Source organism: Gallinula chloropus, assembly GCF_964237585.1.
Source record: "Gallinula chloropus genome assembly, chromosome: 1".
Taxonomy (NCBI): Eukaryota; Metazoa; Chordata; class Aves; order Gruiformes; family Rallidae; genus Gallinula; species Gallinula chloropus.
Window position 1 is genome coordinate 120,380,820 of NC_140085.1, and position 21,760 is coordinate 120,402,579.

At 38.0% G+C, this 21,760-nt stretch overlaps 1 protein-coding gene across 9 annotated transcripts in view; it reads right to left on the bottom strand.

The window, feature by feature from the left end:
* The window catches only part of KDM6A (lysine demethylase 6A), a gene marked incomplete at both ends in the record, with an annotated part of 156,608 nt that overhangs the window by 40,882 nt on the left and 93,966 nt on the right, over window positions 1–21,760 (bottom strand). For 3 of the 9 annotated variants that reach the window (XM_084276101.1, XM_084276102.1, XM_084276100.1), the window contains 10 exons: window positions 1,532–1,927; window positions 2,527–2,631; window positions 4,978–5,073; window positions 5,723–5,878; window positions 6,320–6,454; window positions 7,017–7,236; window positions 7,620–7,718; window positions 9,817–9,943; window positions 15,524–15,617; window positions 19,105–19,139. In XM_084276101.1, the coding sequence (XP_084132227.1) occupies window positions 1,532–1,927; window positions 2,527–2,631; window positions 4,978–5,073; window positions 5,723–5,878; window positions 6,320–6,454; window positions 7,017–7,236; window positions 7,620–7,718; window positions 9,817–9,943; window positions 15,524–15,617; window positions 19,105–19,139 (1,463 nt within the window). The remainder of the gene's footprint in view (window positions 1–1,531; window positions 1,928–2,526; window positions 2,632–4,977; window positions 5,074–5,722; window positions 5,879–6,319; window positions 6,455–7,016; window positions 7,237–7,619; window positions 7,719–9,816; window positions 9,944–15,523; window positions 15,618–19,104; window positions 19,140–21,760) is intronic. The other 6 variants (XM_084276103.1, XM_084276105.1, XM_084276104.1 and 3 more) reach the window with 6 other exon arrangements.

Below are 21,760 nucleotides of genomic sequence, written 5' to 3' on the forward strand. Positions count from 1 at the left end.
CTGAGGTTTTGTTCTGGAAAGGGCAACGTTCCCGCTTCGGAGGCTCCCAGCTCTGACAAAGTTTCCTCCCAGCCTGGTTTTTACTTTTCTTTTAGAACTGTTGCTACACCTATTACAGGCCAAACTTTTATTAATTACAAGCTGCCTTACACGTCACACCTGCATATGTATTCCTTAATTCCTCTATGTATCTTAATTACTGTCAGTTTTTTTTTAACCAAGAGTTCATTTAGTACCTCTGGAGAATGTTACGGACTCAGAAACTCTGCTGAGACTCTGGATACACCCCACGCAGAACAAAGATGCAATGGATACAGAAAACTGGACCAGAAGCTTTCCTTGGCACAGTCACCCAGCCTTTTCAAAAACCTCATCTCGAGGGAAACTGGTGTCAACTCCTGCTGCAATGTATTACTTCCCTCTTTAATGGGCACTCTTACCACAGGTTTCTATTATGAAGCTGGTGTATCTCTAGCAAGGGTAGAACTTATTTTATACAATACAGAGAAAAAAAAAAAGAGCAGTGAATTCTAATTTGAGCAAGAGGTAGTGAGGCTAACAGGCTCCAAACCCCTCTGCCATGTTTATAAACCGTGAAAACAGTATTATTGAGATAGAGAATACGGTTTTTACTGTTTTGATTTTTGAATAACTGTGTTTTACACAAGATGCTTCAGTATTATCTTTGTCACAGTGTATGTGCAGTTAAGCATATATGTAAGTCGCTATCGCATCCCACTCTCAATTCTGTATTAAAGTAACATGCAATATTAATTAAGCAAGAAATTTATGCCGTTTTTAGGGAGAAAACAGTATTATACCAAGCTGTGTAACCCATCTGGTAAAAGTGAATTGAACCCTTAAGATATCTTCCTATAGGCTATTTTGTCACATCCACAAGGTGTGTCATGGAATAAAGACATTTAGGCTGAAATGAAAAAAAAAATAAAGTCCATCTCCAAGTTCTAACACACACATACATGAAACACCCTTACTTACATACTTTTACACCCTAAGGTTTTTTACTGGCATTATAGTGTTCTTCTGCTAGTAACTCTGTGGGACTGATGGCTAGGTGTTAATTTTGAAAGATCATATGGAAAGAAACCACGGGTAATGATTACATCAGGACGACAATGCAATGTCAAAAATAACTATGACACTCAGCTTCCCATGAGGTATGCACGTTCCTCCTATGTGAAATACAAAGTCACAACATTTCACATTAAAGAAACAACAAACACGTGTGCAAGTATTCCTTTTTAAAGACACTTTTCTGCAAAGGTAGGCAGCTGAGCAGTATGAACTGCCCTCTTTCATGATAATTTCTTTTACCCTGAGAGTAGTTAATTTAATACATAGATTTTTAGCAATAAAAAGTAATGGGCAGGTTTAACCTAGATACAAATAAAGCACACACCAAGTCATCAACTTGGGGAAACAGAAAATGTGTTTACAAATGATACTTCTAACAGTGCCTCGCTTATCAAGCCTCCCTTGCACACACCAGGAGTAAATTGAAGCTGTATACCTGAGTGGAGTTAGATAGTTGGTTTTTCCACGGCTCCTCTGCGCTGCTGGTCAGGTTTGTGCGGTTATGAGGTAGAGAGAGTGCGTTTCGCTGCAGGTAAGGCACGTTTCCATTACTTCCACTTTCTGTTATGTGATTATTGCCTATCAAAATAGTGTCTGTACTACCCAGCGTTCTTGCTGTGCTGCAGGGAATGGGGCCTGCTGGAAAGGGTCCATTAGCCATAGGCTGCCCGGGGCAGGCGGGACGGATTCCACGCTGAGCGACATTAGGCACTCTGGTTAGAGCAACCTGCGGCTGCTGACCAGAGACAGAGTTTGTAGGCAGTGATGAATCAGCTGTTGGCCCATTAGGAATTCCAGTAGATCGTACCTGTGCAACTCCTGTTTGTCTCATCTAACGGAAAAACGAACAAAGCACGAGAGCATCAGCTGCAGAATTTAAAAAGTAGACTGTGCAAGGTTTTGTGTACTTCATTGCACTGGTCAATCCCAATATTATACTAATTCTATGGTCTTCACAGCTGCTTTTGAGAAATAAGCAAATGTGCTGAGCAAATCTTAAGGTAAAGCTATCAGCACGTTTTTCTTCTAGGCCCTTCAGACTGAGCATTAGCATTTTGCTGCTGAAGTCAGACAGTTCAGAGAGAAGCGAGCAACCAGAGGAGAGAGATGCTGTAGTACAGCTCACTACCACCAAGCATTTTTCAAGTAAGACTGCTTTGAGATGTGTCTGCTCACTTCAGTTTGAAAGCGTGGCTTGAAAACTTTTACATTATCTGGTAACCCTATAATAAAAGTCAACTAAGCCTATTATGATTCAACCAGTAAATGACAATTTTGCTTCATATAAAAAAAAAATGACAGAATGTAATGTAGCAAAGGGCATTAGAACCCAGCACAACAGAAGTTCTTCAGAATTCAAAAAGCAACAACAGACACCGACACCATCACTGACAAAAGTTTTGTAGAAGAGAAAAATATTTTTGTTCTCACCTGCTGGTGTTGCTGCATCAAGACAAACTGACTCTCCAGCTGTTCCAGCATAAGTTTCTGTGCTGGATTTAGATTATTTCGGTTTGCACGCAGCTGTTCCAAGTGCTGAAACAACAGCAGCACAGTTCAGAGTCATTAAAACGCCACGTGCTGTTCAGCGACTTTCGTACGTATGATACTAAAAATTACACATAGAGTCAAGGCTTGTAAAGGTGAAAACACCACTGAGATTCATGCTGCAGACTCAAACATCTTTCCATACACTATTCTGTAACCAACCTTAATGCTAGTTACTAAAACTGAAAGACTTTCTAAACTCATGTACAAATATTATAACCACATTAGAATTAAGTGCACTGATACCATAAAAGAAAACCTCATAGAATATATACATAGAATTCTTACTGTCATTGTATATATTTTAACACTTTTTGCACTGTGCTATTTTTTTTATTAACATTGTTCAGCACGAAGTAAATGCAACCTAGAGCTGCACATGAAAACTTCTTCAGAAGATACACAAAAACATACCCAGAAAACTATACAAATTAATTGTGGAGAGCAGTATTTAAAGTTATGATACTGAAATCAACTGCAACAAATTTAAGTATCTATTACCAAAAATCTGATACTTGCATTCATTTTAAGCTACTCAGCACACACCATCATTTTTCCAGTAAGTCTGATGATGTTGAGTGGTATAATACGAATGCTGGAATTGTGGAACACAAAAGCACTTTATGAGAAGGAAGAGGAGGGCAAAAGTTGTCCTACACAAACAGTGACAGACATCCTTTTGGCTGTTCTTAAATACTAAGCTACTTCACATCACTGCGAATTCTTTAACAGCCCACCCCCCAAACAGAATAATAACCCCACCAAAAAAAAACTAACCCTCAAACAAAAAAGCCCCCAACCAACAAACCAACCAAACCAAACACAAGTGAGGTTTGCTTTAATTCTTTTCAGGACTGCATGTATTATTTTTCTACAATCCTTCTCATCTTTGCCTTGATTATGCTGTATTAATACATAAATGGAACTGAAGCATGAGTATTAAATAAAGTGTACTTAATTCTGGTTGAACAATCATATTTGCAAACTGCCAACTAAAACAAAAAATAAACCCAACATCGTCCGAAAAAGTGATTAAAGATGGCTCATGCTAAACTCTGGATTAATAGTAGCTTCATTTCTGAAGTCCCTCTGTAGGGGACTCCAATGAGCAAGAGTAATACTATACATATATGCACACACACACATATATATTAGTCTCATCATGTATTACGCGTAGATATATAGGTATATGTATACGTGTATATAAAAGTCTGACTTAGAAGATGCAATAAAGGTTTTATTCACTCTCCTCTTGCTTCCTATATTTTTGGCTTTCTTATTTGTATATGCTGGAACCTTGTCAAGCTACTGTCAGCAAACTGAGTATCCTGTACTTAGAGAAGCCTACTTAGATATGGCTTAGAGGAGGAAGTTGGATCTGGAGGAGCTGAAACTAAAAAGGAGAAAAAAAATAGTAGGATATAAAATAAGCAGAGAGGATAATTAGAATGCAGGAGATATGAGGATCAAAGGATTGGGGAGACATGGGGAAGGCAGAGGAAAATCATGCAGCATAATAAAGCTGGTATTGTTCAGACAGAGAAAGAACTGAGGAACTATACTGGAGTTGAGGGGAACACTGCTGAATGAGAATGCCTTCTGTCTCTGCACTGTGTTCCTTTCTACTTTTCCTTGCATCCAAAGGGGTATCTGTGATACACGGGTAAGAGTTTCCAGCTAGGAGGATTTTCAAAAGACAGAATTCCTGCTGAAGCTCACTGCAAGCCCAAACGAACTGATGGGGCAACACCACATTGTAACAAAAAAAGACCCAAAACAATATTTCAAAAGTAAAACCTAGCATTTCATACAAATATATTAGATGACATAAAATGTAGAAAAGCAGTACCAGATTTAATTTGAGCAATTGCGTTTTGTAGAATGTGCATGTTTGCTTACGCAATCTGATACAAGAAGTTACCTCGGAGGAAAGAGAGGATATTACAACACTTCTGCACCTCCTTCAACATCCCCCCACATTACAGCCAGCAATAAAACTCACTTGGAACAGAAGTAAGGCAATTTGCATATCTATCTTTAAAACATCGTAAGAAAAGAGAATTACTGTATGTTCTTACTTTATAAATTACATACAATGTAAGTGTTTGGTTTCTGCTAGAGATCATTTATTTTACTACAGAACTCATCTCACATAAAGAAGCCATAAATACCAGCACACCTTGAACTACACCGTGAGAATTATTTGGGACATTTTTCACACTGAATTTCAGAAATGTGAAACCAGAAAACATTCCAGATGTATTTTTTTAAAGGAAGGAAGGGAAGAAAAAAACCAAACATATCAAAGCTTCTGAAGATCTTCAACACACCTACCTGTAATTTCTGTGGTGTCAAGCACCATGAATGAATTTGTTGCGGTACAGGAGGATGTGACACTGTATGGCCACTGCTCCAAACATCTGAAGTATTCTGAGAGAGAACATTACATTAGAATGCATGACTAGCAAAGGGGCAACATCATTTCTTTTACTACTGGATTTAGCTTATGAAGGAACTACTCGGTACTTCAAGAGTAACGATGTATTAAAACGTGCCAAGTCTCATTCCCCCGTTCCCATACGCTATCAGAGTAGTCAGAGAAGCAAGTTAAGCGGTATCTAATATCATAACAAGAAACAATCAAATCAGATTACACCATTAACTTAAACGCAGGCTGCTTGTAAAGCTGAATACTTTATCTATTGTAACACTATTACACGACGATGAAACACTCGAATTCTAAATATAAGCAAAGGCAATAGACAGGATGACATGATCATTTTCATCTCCCTCTCTATCACCATACTACAACTGTACTTTTTCACTTCTACAACTACGACTGAAGTATAGTGCCACCGATCTGCATCTTTCCTCACATAGTACCTGACTGAACTGTAACCTGGTGAAACACATCACTGACTTTTTATTATTATTATTTTTGTTAATTCCTAAAAACATTCCCCACCTTGATGCCAAAGGATTAAAATTTACAGCACAAATTCTGTGCATGCTGCATCATTTTAATGCATGTTTCCATGTAATTTTGGTATGGGGCTCCTTAGTTCATCAGAATATATACCTTTGTTGGACTAGATGTTCTTTTCCTCTTGGCAGGACTGGTCAGGTCATCTACTTGGCTAGAAGGAATCATGTGTAGTGGCAAGGATTGCTGTGAAATTGGTGTTTGAGTGAGGCCTAGTACAGGTTCAGTATTTGGATGATGAGGTTTACAAGCCTAAGAATCACAGAAGGAAGACAAAAATATGGTTCTATATATTCTTAATTCTTTCCTTGAAATTACATATTTTAACAGCCCACATAAATTAAAAGGGCCGAGCAGATATTCTGAAGCTGATCTCAATAACTGAAAAATCAGTTTCCATATGGACATCAATGGAGGAATGTGTACCTTTCATGGGATTATTAAACCACTGCAGCATTTCTATTTAAGATGAAATCTTTTAAAATCATGAAAATCCACAAAGGTTCTAAATTGGTACCCCCATATTTCTCCCACAGTATAGGGAGCTTCTTGATCTAATATCCCTTTGCAACGAAATCAAGGGCTTTTCATTAATAAAAGCCATTCCTGTGCTCGATAAAAGAAGCTTGACCACTACCGATTGTAAAGAACCCTTAAAGCTGGGCACCTGCAGAACATAACCCAACTTCTCACCTGCTGTGCTGTGTTCATGGCACCCTGCCTGGAGGTAAGCTCTGCGGGGATTGGTAGGCTCCATGCCTCCTCAATACTAGGAAGTAATTTAGTTTTATTCTGTAGACTACCTTGTGGAAGGTTACACAACTGAGCCTAGGAAAAATTATGTAAAAAGCAAATTTAACACAAGCCTACTTTAGTAAGAGCAAGTCCATGAAATCTTCCTAAATGCTGTAGCTAATTATGTCTTAAAAGAGAGGATAGATTTAAAATTTGGGATTTCAGAAAGGTGCTAAGTATAAAGAGGGTAACCAGAATATAAACCTTTGTGAGAATCAGAACAAAGATGAGCTCTGGATTCAGAGGTCTCATAATTCCTTTTTTCTGAAATTGCAAACAAGAGTGAAAGATAGTGTGCAGGTGTTCTCTCACTATGTTATGAGAACTTAAAAATGTAGACAATACAAAGAAAAAAGCAAAGTGATGTAAAACAGTATGCTTTGATTACATGTGCAAAATAGGGTTTATAAGGAATTAAGTTCCACTTAAAAATGAGGAAATAAAATATTATGGGCTATGATATGCTTACAATACACATGAAAACAGGTTAAACACACCACAAACAATTCCAAGTTAAACTTGTGTGTTACTTCCCCCCGCCCCCCAGCTGTGTATTTGGCAGAGTATTTCCCCCTTCTTAAGATGTTAGATTTACCTGTAAATACTTTATCCGTGCTGCAAGTGCAGAGGTATTACTACAATTTTTGCTCCTAGTTGCATTTAAGTAGCATTTAATGGCATCCTGAGGCTGGTTGCAGGACTCATAGAGTGTGCCTAGGTCCATCCAGGCTGCAGCATGGCCATGGTCCAACTGTACAGCACAGATATAGGCCTGTAAAGCATCCATAGGCTGATTTTGCTGTTGATACAGCACACTGAATAGAAAAATTAATGAAGTTGAGAATTAATAAACAAGTCAAAACACAAACAAGTCAAATATACACATCCCCCCTCAGAACCCTTATTAAACTTTGCCACTATACAAACCACAGTAATACACATAATAAGCAAGACATAAAATCTTAACATGCAGAGCTCACATACTGAGCATATTCAGTACTTTAAAAAGCTGAGAAAACAAATACAAATCTATTATTTAAACTTCAAATCAGACAGGTCTGACAACATTAAGGTGTATATATATATATATAAAAGCTCTAGGGTCCCCTTGAGAGCACAAGAGACTTAAGAAGCTGATATTATTTATTTATATATTAGCATTGAATTATACCACTGTATTACCCTGTATAATTCTTACCCTATAGAACACCATGTATCTGCACTTGCTTCTGATTTATCAATAGATTGCCTATAAGATATAAAGGCATCCTGAACTTTCCCAATACTTGAATAGCACCTGGGAGAAGAAAAAAAGAACTTTGGTAATATTTACAGAAGGTAATCATTGTGGATGGCTTACCAAGAGTGATCTGATAAATATTAAGTCATGCAAATACATACTCATCTAGATGAATCCAAAATCTTTGCTGTTTCTGAACACTGGGAACAAGCAGACTCAAACATCTTAATATCTACCACTGTTATTTGCAAAGTACACCAAAACTGCCTGAACCCTGGCTTACTGCATTTTAAGGAAAACAGTCATACCGTATTTTGTAGACTTATCCTTCATTTGTGATAACTTAGTAGGCAATAAGAACAATATTTATCTACAGATAGCACTGCAAAGAATCAATTAAATTACCTATTTCGTTAAACAAATAGTTATGAAGCTCCATGTTCTGCAAGAAGTGCTTCAGAATTTTTAAGAGATTTTGACTAATGGCTCCTGATTGCCTGGGAAGGTTTTTATGTGCATTTCTCACATCTCAGTAAAATTTCAAATAATGAACAACACACCAGTGTGTTTTACTGCATATACAGAGCATGGGATTTTGTAAAAAATAAGCTTGCTGTTCCGGAATTTTTCATAATTTCTTATTTAAATGTTTTTCACATACAAATTCAAAGGTATTCTGGCATTATAAGCAGAAATATCAGAACTCTATAGAGAACTACAATTATACCACAGGGAATAATACCTACCTTTTAAAAAATAAAAGCTTCAAATAAATACAATATTAAGAATATGTATACATTTACTAGTTTAATCTACAGTATCTCTGCTTCTTATATTGTTTTCAGTAAGACTGCCTGTTAGAAAAAGAACTGACAACTTCCAAACACATAAAAAACAACATTTATTCTGGTGAAAAATTAGAATCCAAGCAGAACAGTACAGGCGAAGGTTTGTCAAACATGCTTCACTCTTTCATGTATTCTTGAGGCATACTAGGAAAGGAATACAATAAAATCTAACTGTACTTTGCCTAAAAGTATCCATTAAGTCTGAAGACAATGTTTCAGAAGATCATTTTAATTACAGTCCAAACCAAGTTCCAGTACACACGTTTCAGCTGCTTATTACATATACGAAGACTCAGATTGGGACAGGGATGACATAAAACACCAAACAAATCTGAAAGGAGGGTGGTGAATTTTTCTTCAGTACAGGAGAAGGGTGCTGGTATGTTTTTGAAAGGCAGCTTTAAATTGACTCATTTTCCCTTTTTCCTCCACACCAATGTGGGTTCCAATTGCGTGTGACTGGAACCTCCAAGGAAGTCAGATGGAAGACAGTGAGGTTAGCATATTAATTTTATTTTTGTGGAATTCTTTTCTAATGTCTGACCTATTAACATATGGACCTGAACTTCCCTAAAAAACCCTGGTTATTTCAAGACTTATTCCTTGTTTGTGTGAAGTTCTCTATTTTCTTAAAAAGAGACCAAGAAAAATAATCAAATTTATATGATTTACATCTTGGAGTAAGTTAGTTTTAAAGTGAAAATACTGTGAGCACAGAATTAATACAACACTTAAATAGATATCAGAATAGGTCACTCTGAGCTATGTTGGCCTAATATTTATTTGAATATATGCTCTTTATAAATGGGTGTATACATAGAAAAATATTTATTTTAGTGCAAAAGTTGATTGAGATAAGGCATTATCTAAGAAAATAAAGAGAGAGAGAGTTGTAAAAAAGGTATGAAGAAAATTAACAATATTTACAGAGCAATTATCAAAGCAAAAAAAAATCCAAACCCCAAAAAGAAAGAGAATAGAAGACGAGGTAATAGTAGGAAGAACAGGTAAAACCATGCAGGGCAGACTCAGTACAGGTGTAGACTGAGTAACAACTACTAAAAAAGAAGGACCACTTGTGTAGCATAGTTCATTTCAACTTCTAGATCTACATTCATCTTAAATGTTAGCACCTTGTCTTTTTATACACTTTCCAGAAAACTAGACTTCAGGAGATACATACATCCTTTCCCTTCATTTTTCCTCTGAAAGTATTAAGAAGAAAAACAACGTAAGATACTCACAATAATGAGTATCCTTAAAAATTTTACAAATATAGTTACAGTGTCTATAAAGTCATTTCTCACCTTCCAAGGAAATACCAGGATTGACCAGAATTTGGATCTGCTTCTAGAGATTTCTGGAGATACTGTATAGCATAGCTTTCCTTGGTTGCCTTGTCTCCAAGCTGATCCACGGTGTGATGCATCCAGCCTACAAAAGGAATCCATAAATGGCAGAAGTGAAATTACCCAAGACCATTCAATAACACTTTGGCACAGCAGGATATTCAAACCATTAGTTCCTCTTTAAAAATAAGGAGTATCAAAAAATAATATCACTTACATATAATAGTATTATGAATGAAACCTTAATACCTTTAAAGTTCTACACTAAAATTACAGGACAAAAAGGACCTTAAGTCTAAATTACTTTCAGGTCCTTTTAAAGCTTTTTTTGGGTTTAAATAATTTCGTACAAGGTTAGTAGCACAATTATATACTGCTCAATCTTCTACTGTAAAAAGTTAATCTGGAAATGTTAACTCCGTCTTCCTCTGAACACAGGTATCTTCCCTGTCATTGTGAAAGATGCCACCATTCTCCCTGTCAAACACATCAATTAGCTGTACATTGTGTTCAATTTATTCCTTTCCTTCTAAGTTCTCGTATTTATCCCATATCTTCATTTAGACAATTCCCCAGCAGAACATCACTACGAATTTTTCTATTTCCACTTAGATCTTTCTCACGTGGTCATTTCATCTTTATTGCTACAATATCCTTTCCACTCACTTTGACAAATGCAGTCAGTCTCCTCTCATCTACCTAACAAATTCTGCTGGAAAGATCACTCATCTAACCACACACACTATTCTTTCAAATGCCTTCATTCCTTTCATTACATTTGACAAATTATTCATCCCCACTTCAAAGGCCTCCAAAAACCCATCCTCCCATTTTGTCTTTTATATGCTATTAAAACACACCTCACCTCTGCTCTAGCGCTGATGCAAGGCTTGGTAACCATCTCAACACAAAGTACCTTCATCATCTTCTCAAGCTGCTCCTCACCTGCCTCTAGCCTTAGATGGAATTCCTTTAAGCAGCTGTAAAATCACCTCACTGCCACTCATATCATGAGTACAAGGAAATCCTTTGTAGCAGACAGCGGGCTTGCCAAAATCACCACAGGCCACACCGGTCAGCAATGGCTTGCTGGTTGCTTCATCTCCATGGATTGGTCTTAACAATCCAATGCTTTCAGCCATGGCTTTTAGAGATGTGACAACGGATAGCCCCGGTGTTTTTAGTGTTCCCCCCCAAACGGTCCCTTGTGGAACACAAATTTCATAAAACATCCAAGGCTGGCATCAAGCTTTAGTTACCCACGTACGGGGTTGTACAGGCACCTGCACTAAACATCAGCCCAACTTCAGCATGCAAAGCTGCTGGGTCCTTTTCGATACACTCAAATTACACGAGTGGGTCCAGATCAGATCCAGATCTCACCTTAACAAAGTAGGCAAGGCTGAGACCTGAACTGATGAGTAGCTGCAGCTTTACTTCACTCTCTGTAATTAGGCAAAACCTTACATATTTTATTCTACTTGTTTTGTAGAACTTCTGTTTTATTCCATGGGCTTATGGTTCATTTACAGACATGGCAACACTTTTGTGAATGGAAGGCAAGCATCCAAGCTTTAAAAAAGGCCATCTAAAAGAAAATTTTATCTACTGAACAACATTTGCCTGAGGCATTTTAAGATGTATCACTTGGAAACTGTGGTCAGAAGTAGTAGTTTGGGTATTTCATGGACTGCAAGAAATGTCACATTAGGAGAAGGGGGTTCAACTAGATGATCTTTCGAGGTCCCTTCCAACCCTGACCATTCTGCGATCCTGTGACATACACAACTGTCTCTCACAAACTTCATAAACAAGGTATCATTTTGAATCACACCCCAAGTCACTGAAGTTCTTAAGCATATAGCAAATACTCATGCTTCAAGAAAAAAAGACTTATGTGACAGTGGTACAGTGGCACCTGCGTGTCAGTACATTAAGGATAAATTTATCGGCTGCAGCGCCTGAGACAAAGGTAATAGTATTGAGATTATAAAAAAGGGTAAAAAAGGACATTAAACAATTTCTTGAATCTTTTGAAATGCCATGTGGTGATGCCTGTTTCCTGTTTCATCAGAACCATGCTGGATTGAAAGTTAAGGTGTTGCTGGAGATATCAGAGATCTTTACTGAGGTTCACTGATAAAAAGAAAGAATCTATTTCTAGGAGACAGAAATGAGAACTAGCAATCCCTATCTAGTTTCACTGATAGAGCAAGTGTTGCTTCCTGATTTTATCTTCCTGCACAAGGAGGTGAAAAAGGCAGAAAAAGCAAGAGAGAGGGTGAGGGAAAGCAAAGAAAAGTTTTCTACTAGAATAGCACAGGTAAAGGAAACTGGATCTCACTGCTCCTCACACACAAAGTAAAGAACATACAGTAAAAGAAGGTGATGGGAAAAAACCTCGTTAAGCTGCACAGCTTCTCATTTGCAAGATCTACCTCAAATATTCAACACATTGCCTACTCTTCCACTTTTTGGACATTTTAATGTAATAAACAAAACCATATTTTGTCCAAGCTTCACAAGCGGTCCAGGCCCTTCACAATCTAACCTGTTACAAATCCCTGTGCTGCCTCAGCAAGAGGGTGTGGTAGCCTAGCTCATGCTGAGGGGTAGGTTATGCTTATCAGGCACTCCCAGGCTGAAGTTGTGGCAGATGCCTTTCCCCAACAAACATCATCATCTCTGCGGGTGATGAGCTTCTTAATCTGAAGTGTGGGAGACACAGGGAAATGGCCAGCCTCCTTTCAGTTGCCTGTTGGGGACAGGACAAGGGGCAATGGCTTCAAGTTGGAGCACAGGAAGTTCTGCACCAAGAAGAACTTTTTCACAGTGAGGGTGACGGAGCCCTGGGACAGGCTGCCCAGGGAGGTGTGGAGTCTCCTCCTCTAGAGATATTCAAGACCTGTCTGGATGCCTGTCTGTGCGACCTGTCCTAAGGAACCTGCTCTGGCAGGGGGTTGGACCCGATGATCTCTTGAGGTCCCTTCCAACTCCTACAGTTCTGTAATTTCCATTTGAGCATCTCATGATGTCTCTCATCCAGTGGACACCACCTAGGAATGCCCTGAGTCAGTAATCGTTGGAAGTGTGCTTTGTGCTAGGAACCTCTAAGCAGATGCTTATGGTGTTCTTAAACTCTTCTTCACACAACTGCTGAGTACAACTGGAGACAGAATATCATGACAGATTTCATCTTCAGTCTCATTAATTTAATGTAATTTTAGGCAAAGTGGTGAAAAGAATCGCTGCCTGGAAAACAAATGAAACAGCACAAAAGAAGAAACAAACTGCTCTCATCCAACTGTAACAGATCTTACTGTTACATCTACCTGAAAGAGTCAGCATCAATCAGCTCAGATGGATATGGATTTATCTGGGAATCACAAGTTTCTCCTCCACAGTGATCTCCTTCGGAAACCAGCAACAAGAACAGAGGCTTTTAACAAGTCTCTCACAAGATCACAGAATCATAGAATGCTTTGGGTTGGAAGTGACCTCAAAGACCATCTACTGCCAACCCCCATACCAGGAGGCCTATCTGAACTTGTCTAAATTTCAACTCTGGCTTAATAAACGTTAACTAGCTAAGGAAAATAAGCAAAGATTATTTTCATGCTATAATGATTTTTCTGTTGGAGTAAACAGGACACTAAAAAGGAAAAAAAATTAAAATAAAAAAACAAGAAAAAAAGATGAGGAAAAGGAGGAAAAGGAGGAAAAGGAGGAAAAGGAGGAAAAGGAGGAAAAGGAGGAAAAGGAGGAAAAGGAGGAAAAGGAGGAAAAGGAGGAAAAGGAGGAAAAGGAGGAAAAGGAGGAAAAGGAGGAAAAGGAGGAAAAGGAGGAAAAGGAGGAAAAGGAGGAAAAGGAGGAAAAGGAGGAAAAGGAGGAAAAGGAGGAAAAGGAGGAAAAGGAGGAAAAGGAGGAAAAGGAGGAAAAGGAGGAAAAGGAGGAAAAGGAGGAAAAGGAGGAAAAGGAGGAAAAGGAGGAAAAGGAGGAAAAGGAGGAAAAGGAGGAAAAGGAGGAAAAGGAGGAAAAGGAGGAAAAGGAGGAAAAGGAGGAAAAGGAGGAAAAGGAGGAAAAGGAGGAAAAAAGAAAAATAAATAAAAGGAGTTCACACCATAGAGATACAAATACATTTTGGGTTTTCCCAGCAGCACTCTGGCAGACAGCAGGTATTTTCAGCAGCACACCACCCGGGCTATGCTTCCTGAGGAGGTGTTTTTATTACCAGCTGCTGGAGACTAAGTCTGCGACAAACACCATACCCCCATAAATACCACTGCTAACAGCCAAAAGCAAAAGAAATGGTATTATTCCTTGAACATTCTGGTTAAGACCACTCTGTCCCTTTCTCCACGCAGAAGCTACCCACGCTACAAAACTAGGTGACTTGTGTTGATTGAATAAAGGGAGTTAATCCAGTTTTTATACAGCAGACAATTCTCAAAGCCGTTGCTCTTATTGCTAGCAGAGCCCTGTGGTAGGAATTTATGAATACAACCATGCACCTTTGCTTCTATTATAGCAACATACATCAAACAGAGTTGAAAAAGCACTGGTCAGCTATTTTGGGAAGCCTGTCTTCCACTGATCATATGTGTATAGCCTTTCTGGATGAAATTGCTGACAATTTATACCAGGTGGGATAATATCCACTTAAAAAAAAAAATAAAATCAAAGGGGATATTCAAATATAAGAAACACTGTTGTGTGAGAGTAAAACCACCAGCACCTAGGGCCCTGCAGTGAACTACTCCAGCAGTTTCAGCTGTGATTTCACACAGAAGAATCAAAAGCTGAACAAATGAGCCCAACTCCAAATCCATACACAACCTGCGTTACAAAGGAAGCACGGTGGCCAGGACTCAGCGCCTGTTACTAGTGTGAAATAAATGACCACTATGTGAAGGGCAGGGAGGAAATAAAAATGGGCACAAGCAGGCTAAATTAATGTTCAGAATAATAAATCAGATGAAGAACATGGACGAAGTGAATGAAGAAGTTTTGCACTGGGTTGAAGAATTTTAACAAAATATTCTGGAAATACTTTTATGAGCCATATTGGACAAAAGTAGTTTATTGTACCCATTCATTAGAAATTTTGGTCTAGAATGATTTAGCAACTTTATATATACATGGAATATGACATTTAAAAAATACTTTTTTTTAGTTGTGGATTCTTTTATGGAACCTGATGATAAACTTTTTAGTTACCCAAAGAGGCTTTCATTACATACTATAATTAAAGAGAAACAAAAGGTAATTTTTTCACTTGCCATATTCTCCTATTCTGCAACAGAGAAAGAGTATTTTGGCTCACTACATTTAGCCTGGCTATTCAGAGGATCTTTTCAGAGGCAGAACAGAGAATACAGAATCTTCAGTGCTGCACACTGAAAGACCACCCCCTCATTGCCCAAAACCTGTAACACACATACTGTAGCAAGTCTAAGAGCTTTTTTAATTTTGTAAGTTTAATTAAAATCTTTTCCTCCTCTCTTATTTCCTTAATTATCTATGGTTATGCATTCTATTTTGGGTGAAAATCTCATGGATCGTACTCTGTCTCAGACTCACTTTGGAAATGGAGCCTTAAAAACACTGCTGAAGGCGAAGATGGAAATCAGAAACACACAGGAAAGTAAAAGTTAATTTTACATACCTAACTGCTGTAAGACAGTTGCTTTTACTTGTGCAGGAAGGTTTTCGATCTGCAAAAGCTGTTCATAAGCTTCCTTTGCAGAGTGATACTTTCTCTGCAAAAGGAAAAAAGTAAATGGATTAATCATAGAGCTTACAACAGATCACCAACAGCAACGATTTCACAGCACTGACAGCACACAAACACATTGACAAAAAATTCTGGAACTTTTTTTTTTTTGCATACAGTGCATATGAAAGCTTTAATGAGTGACGTGTGTGTATATATATCTATAGCAAGAGAATAACTTTCATAAATATCGTGTTTGATATAAATTGATTACTTAAAATAACTGAGGGAAATTTGCAAGTAATTAAATTTGGTTAACTCCTCATACATGCATTGTACTTCTTGCACTAAATGAATGTACTGCTTTTAAGGGGAATGTTTGAGAGTGAGTCTACATCTGACAAAACCCTACACAAATTCCTCCCAAGATATTTGTAACAGAAAAGAAGATGGTCAGTAATTGGTGGGTGGTATAATTTTGCCCCTCTCCTTCCTTTGTTATATTTGAACTGCCTTTTCAACATACCATGGTAAAAGTCCCACCATGTGCAGAATTAACACATACCTGTGGATTACACCCGCTGAATGAAGGTATGCCATCTTATTACTTGCTAGATAGTTTTAGTGTGCTTAAAGCATGGAAGCTTCATATATAAACAGGTCTTGATACAGAAACACCTTTCCAGGTTAGCATTGTAGTCTTTACTGACTTCTGGAACAGTATGAGCTGTTCTGTATATATTAAAGGTTAAGATTTCTTGATAGTTGAATTCTTTGCCAGTAATGTCAGCAGTCAGCTTCGTGTTACCCTAACAATAATAGTTTAACAGCGAACGCAGTTTAAATGATAAAGTCTTCTGTTCCTCCTCTCCCACAAAAGTTCAGAAGACATAAATGCAGAGGTCTGTTAGTAAGAGTACTACTTTTTTTTTTTTTTTTTTACACTTTCAGAAAATTCTGTATCATTTTTAAAGAAAAATATACTTTTTGATATTTTGGCTAATTCAACATTAGACTTCATCTTGGCAAAAAGATGAAGAGCATATCAAAACAAATGGGGCCATCTAAATGCAAATGTTCATCACTTAATTACATTTGTTTTATGAAAGAGTACCCAGTACTAACTACTGGTGTTTTAAAAGGGACAGCTGGGAAGAAGACTCTAAACAATGTAAATACCTACTAGAAGTTGAAAATGTTATTAAAATTCTCAAGATCTCACAATCACAAAAGACAACTCTGTTGATTTTAAAACCTTATTGTAGTTGGGAAGAGAATTAAAGCAGCAATTACATACTTTCAAACGAAACAAGGGCGAGTTGGCAGTAAAGATTTTTAATTGGTGTTCATGAAATGCAGACAATTGATAAGAAAAGAAATCATATAAATAAATAAAATATCTATGTCCAGCAAAATAAAAACAACCAGGAAAAAATTTTAAATTTAGCATTGGGAACAAAATTTGTAGTTTATGACCATGAAGGATAAGCACATGAACAGAAGTTCACTGTAGAGCGTGACAGCAGAAGCAGCAATTCAGATGTCAAACAGGTAAATAAATGTGCCTGATATCCACGCTTTGAAAAAAATGTTTACTCTGCTTGGGAGGATTCAGAGATATCTATTAAAACAGGATGTGTTTTCCAGATCTAGACTATTTTTTACTTTCATTACCTGTTGTATTATTTACCCTTTAGAAACCTGCCTACATATACACCTTACAGTACTACAGGAAACTGTTGTAATGTTTACATTTGGTTCTATTTGGATATGTTACTCCCTAAGATCCAAGGTCCTTGCTGCTTGGCTCCATCACAAATGGTCTTAGAAATGGGAAGGGGGAGGGGAACCCAACCCAACATCTTTCTTTAGACACCATATAAGCCATCACCCAAAATGGCCAGAGGGACTCACACCATCATGTACAAACCAATAAAACTAGCATTAAGCACCATGAGAAAACCCACTGCAAACTCTTATCACCACGGGGCTGTTCTCTTGTTCAGAGGCTGGCAACCCATCATTTAAAGTCCAGTAATATGAAAGGACATAATCAGGAATTAATTAATCTTTTCATTAAGTATCAAAGCAGATAATTTTCAAAGATACCGAGCGGTTCAGAAAACTGTAGCACTGTGTCCTTTAAAAGACAAGCAACCCGCCTGTCTCCAAAAACATCTCTTCTGTGTGTCAGAAGTAATATCCAGAATGAAGTCAAGATCCTTTGTGGTTCCAAGTTTCTCAAATTCCATAAAGAAGAGAGCCCTCCTGACCAGAACTGTGAGACAAATCAAGTCTAACAGCAGAAAGCACTGAAATTGTTTTGCTCTGACTTGTGTTAAAACCAAGTTCCTGCTGCCCAGAACTGTCAGTCAGAAAGCATGGCTTAAGCAGCTCTAACACGGGTTGCACAATTAGGTGAGACACCCAGCACAGCGATCTGGGACGTTCAACTTGCGACTTTACTCTAGCAGGTCAAAAGAACTGAGGTGCTGAAGATACTGAGTTATCTAAATGTGTTGGTCGTGCTCTGGTGCTCACAGTGAAAACTGGACGGTGGCCAGGTAAAAATCGCAACAGCCCATGGAGTTTCTTAATGATGTTTTTGGGGCTGGGGAATTCTGCCTTGACCTATAGCTTCGCACCAAAAGCATTCAAAATAAAAATATCTTGCATAGCAAATTTATATTTTGTATTTATATATAAATACCTAAAGTAATTTTTCACCGTGCTGTCAGAAGACAGCGCTCGCTTTAACGAGCCTCTTCTCAAATGACCGAAAATGCAATTTATGCCTGTCATCCATTTTAATCACAACAGGGTTTTTTTTCATGTCACATCCCTTCCTTAGTCATATGATACCTATAAACAGGATAAAAGGGCATACAATCTACATCATATCACCAGTCAAATTAAAAATATGCAATAGCTATTTCGGTAACTACTTGATATTCTCTAAGCTCAGTAAGTGTTCTGTAATTTCCCAGAAGATTCCCCTAAAAAAGCTCTGTGGTAGGATTTGATACAGAATTAATACCACGGCTTTATGTGCTGTTGACCTCAGATCTCAAATGTTTCTGTGGCATATGTTCACGTAAATTGGAAAATTCCATGTGAAGTACACTTAAAAGGCACCTGAGCAACCGGCTAGACTCAGGCGTATGCGCATGCCTGTGTGCGGGGTGTGGATGAAAAACAATGGGAATATATACAAATTGAGAAACTCCACATTTTAACCTTTATATATACATCATCTCATAAAATAATTTTACTAAGAATTATGCTAAGGGTTTTGGGGGTTTTTTGCACTCAACTTGGGAGACTAAAAATAGGTAAGTTTATTAAAAATGACGCCCCGTTTTACAGCCTGACAGCCCACACAGAATGTATATTTTAGCCAAAGCAAGTTTCTTTGGCCATTCGAGACTTAAGCCTAGCTTTACAAAAGCATCTACAATCTGAATTTCACAGACAGCCAACATCACATAGTTTGAAACTCAACCACGCTTTTTATAAAGGATCTTAAAGCTTACCTGGATTTCATATAAGTGGGCGATGTGAAACTGAACTGTAAGAGTGGGAAAATTGAAATTGTTAGCTTTAATGAACAACAACAATCACAACAAGTTTTTTCAAGTGAGGAATAAACAGTGTTTCAAATTTATCAATGCAAAACCAAGATAAATTACATTTGTTTACACTGGTATTTTACGCTTAACGGAACAGAACCGATGGAGAATGAGTATGTGGCCCAACAAAGCATTAAGACTGCAAAAAGATATTGCAGAAAGGAATTTATACCTATTCTGAAGTGCAGTCCATTAACCTCTCAGTAAACTTACCAATAAAATCTTCTTAAGCAGAGATGCACAAGAGAGTGCAGTCTACATGTTCTGTACATAACTGAGTTAGAAATAAAGATTTATTTTTTATTTTCATTCAACTGCCATGGGACAGACTAGCTGGGTTTAGCGAGCAGAAAGCTACACTAGACGCTGCCAGCTTTACAGGGGATCTTAAACTTCAGTGGTGGGGTGTTTGGTTTTTTTGGGTTTTTTTTCCGAATTGTCTTTCCCATATTAAACTGAATTAAAAGCGTAAAGTATCTTAAATTCATCATACGAATTGCACAGAACGCCATAATACTACTAAGAGCTCTTAGAGGCAAGAAAATTGCTGGCTGGAGAAAGAAAATGAAAGTTGTTCAAGAGGAAAAGCAGAGGGAAAATTATCCTCATGCTGCTCAAATCATTAAAGAAAAGGTACAGTGCCTGATCTCTACAGTATGAGAGCTGCTAACCTAGACTTGCATTGACTGGTAGTCAGCCAAAGCTAGTTGAGATGAATGCAGTCCTCGTTCTGATTTGATGAGGGAAGAAAAATTCCTTTGAGGCAGACTTTTGTATGATGTTCCTGACGGCTACAACAAAATACCTGTATTTGAGCCAAGCTCAATTTATTTCAATTACACAGATTTCTTCCTCTTGAAGCTGTGGAATAGTGTGACACAGATGTTGATACAGGTAATTTGGAGTTCCAAGGTTTCTCTCAGGGCCATGAGGGAGGGAAAAAGCTCCCTTCGTGCACTGCTTTGTCTTTTATTATATAGAAAGTAGCCTAGTGCACTTCAGAATCCAGGGCATAATGAGATGCAGCTTCTAAAATTTTAATAAACTTTTCGTGTTGCTTGCTAACGGGCATGTAACACACCCATGATGTTCCCCACATCGTCAAACTTCACTCTACTGAAGAAAGAAGAAACCTCTGCTTTTGTTTCTTGAGTTTATTATCTAACAAAACCCCTCTCGTTTTTTTCCCCTCGCAAGAAAACCCCTTCAGTGTGAAGGTACCAAAGGAAGCCATGCCACACAGAGGAAAGAAATGAGAGGTGCCTCATCAGATTCTTACCTAAATGGAAAGAAGACATGCTTAGTACTCAAACATTTCTGCTAGGAAGACACCCACTGTAATGCTGTTACTCACCCAGCCTTTAGAAATGCAAGGGGTAGGATTAAGGGACTCTCAAGCACTTATGTGACCACACAGAGCGCAGGGTTCTCCTTCCACTAAGCAGTACAGGAGAACCTGACAAAATATCTCTCATTCCTCTTCACTCTCTTCCTTTGGCTTTGTCAGGCACCGTGCCCAAAGGCCACGGGGCAACAAAGCCCTTACATGGGGCCATACTGCTATGTAAATCTGGGGGCAGAGGGGACTGGGAGAGGAGGAAGGGTTAGGAAGACCTTACAAAAATTCAGAGATACTGCGAAAACCGAAAGAATTTAAGGGAGAAATAATACAAACTAACATGAAATGTAATTTAAAATCACGTATCTGCTCAGAAACAAGAAAAGCCTGCTGACCTAGGAGGAACTATGCAAATCACTTTACAAAACAATCCGTGCCTGCTCCTGGTTAAGTGACAAAGCTTTGGAGAAGACCTTATAGCACAGCTGGCTCCTTGGTACCGACACAGCCAGCAGCTCGAGCCATGGAAACAAACCCTCCTTCCTTTCCCTTGCTGACAGCACGTTCCACCCAGCTCTGAGTTAAAGAAATAAAAACCTAAAAATCTTTATCCCATTGCTTCTGAAGTTAGGAATTAAATTAAGCTCAGTGCCAAGAGCAGCATGAAGGTACCTTAAAAACTGAGGGAGCAATTTCCTTCACTGCTGTCTGAAATGTAAATCTTAAGAGACTCCAAAACATGTAGGAACAAATGCTTACTCATGCATCTGATTCCTGTAACTATGGATAAATACCTCAGGACACTCTGTAACAGCCCACAATATATACTGCATAGGGCAGATCTTACTAGGTTAAAAGATCAATGTGTTCAAGTACAGCTGGCATGTAACAGAATAATCAAATTACATTTTGCACTTTTTCTTACTTCAACAGCGTGAGACTGATGCTGAGTTTTAGATGTATAAATCCAAATGGCATCAAAAGGATCACTCAAAAATAACAGATTATCAACATGCCACAATGATGACTATTAAACTTGTGCCATGGCACAAGCACTATGTTTATAAATAAACACTCACACAGTATGTTTCCTCCACAACTCAAGCCTTCAGAGCAATTACTAAGTAGAGTCTCACTTTTTACTTATTACAGTTACTAAAAAAATCCACAATTCCACTGGAATATGTGTCTTTATTGACAGATAGAGACAGGTTTTGCAGT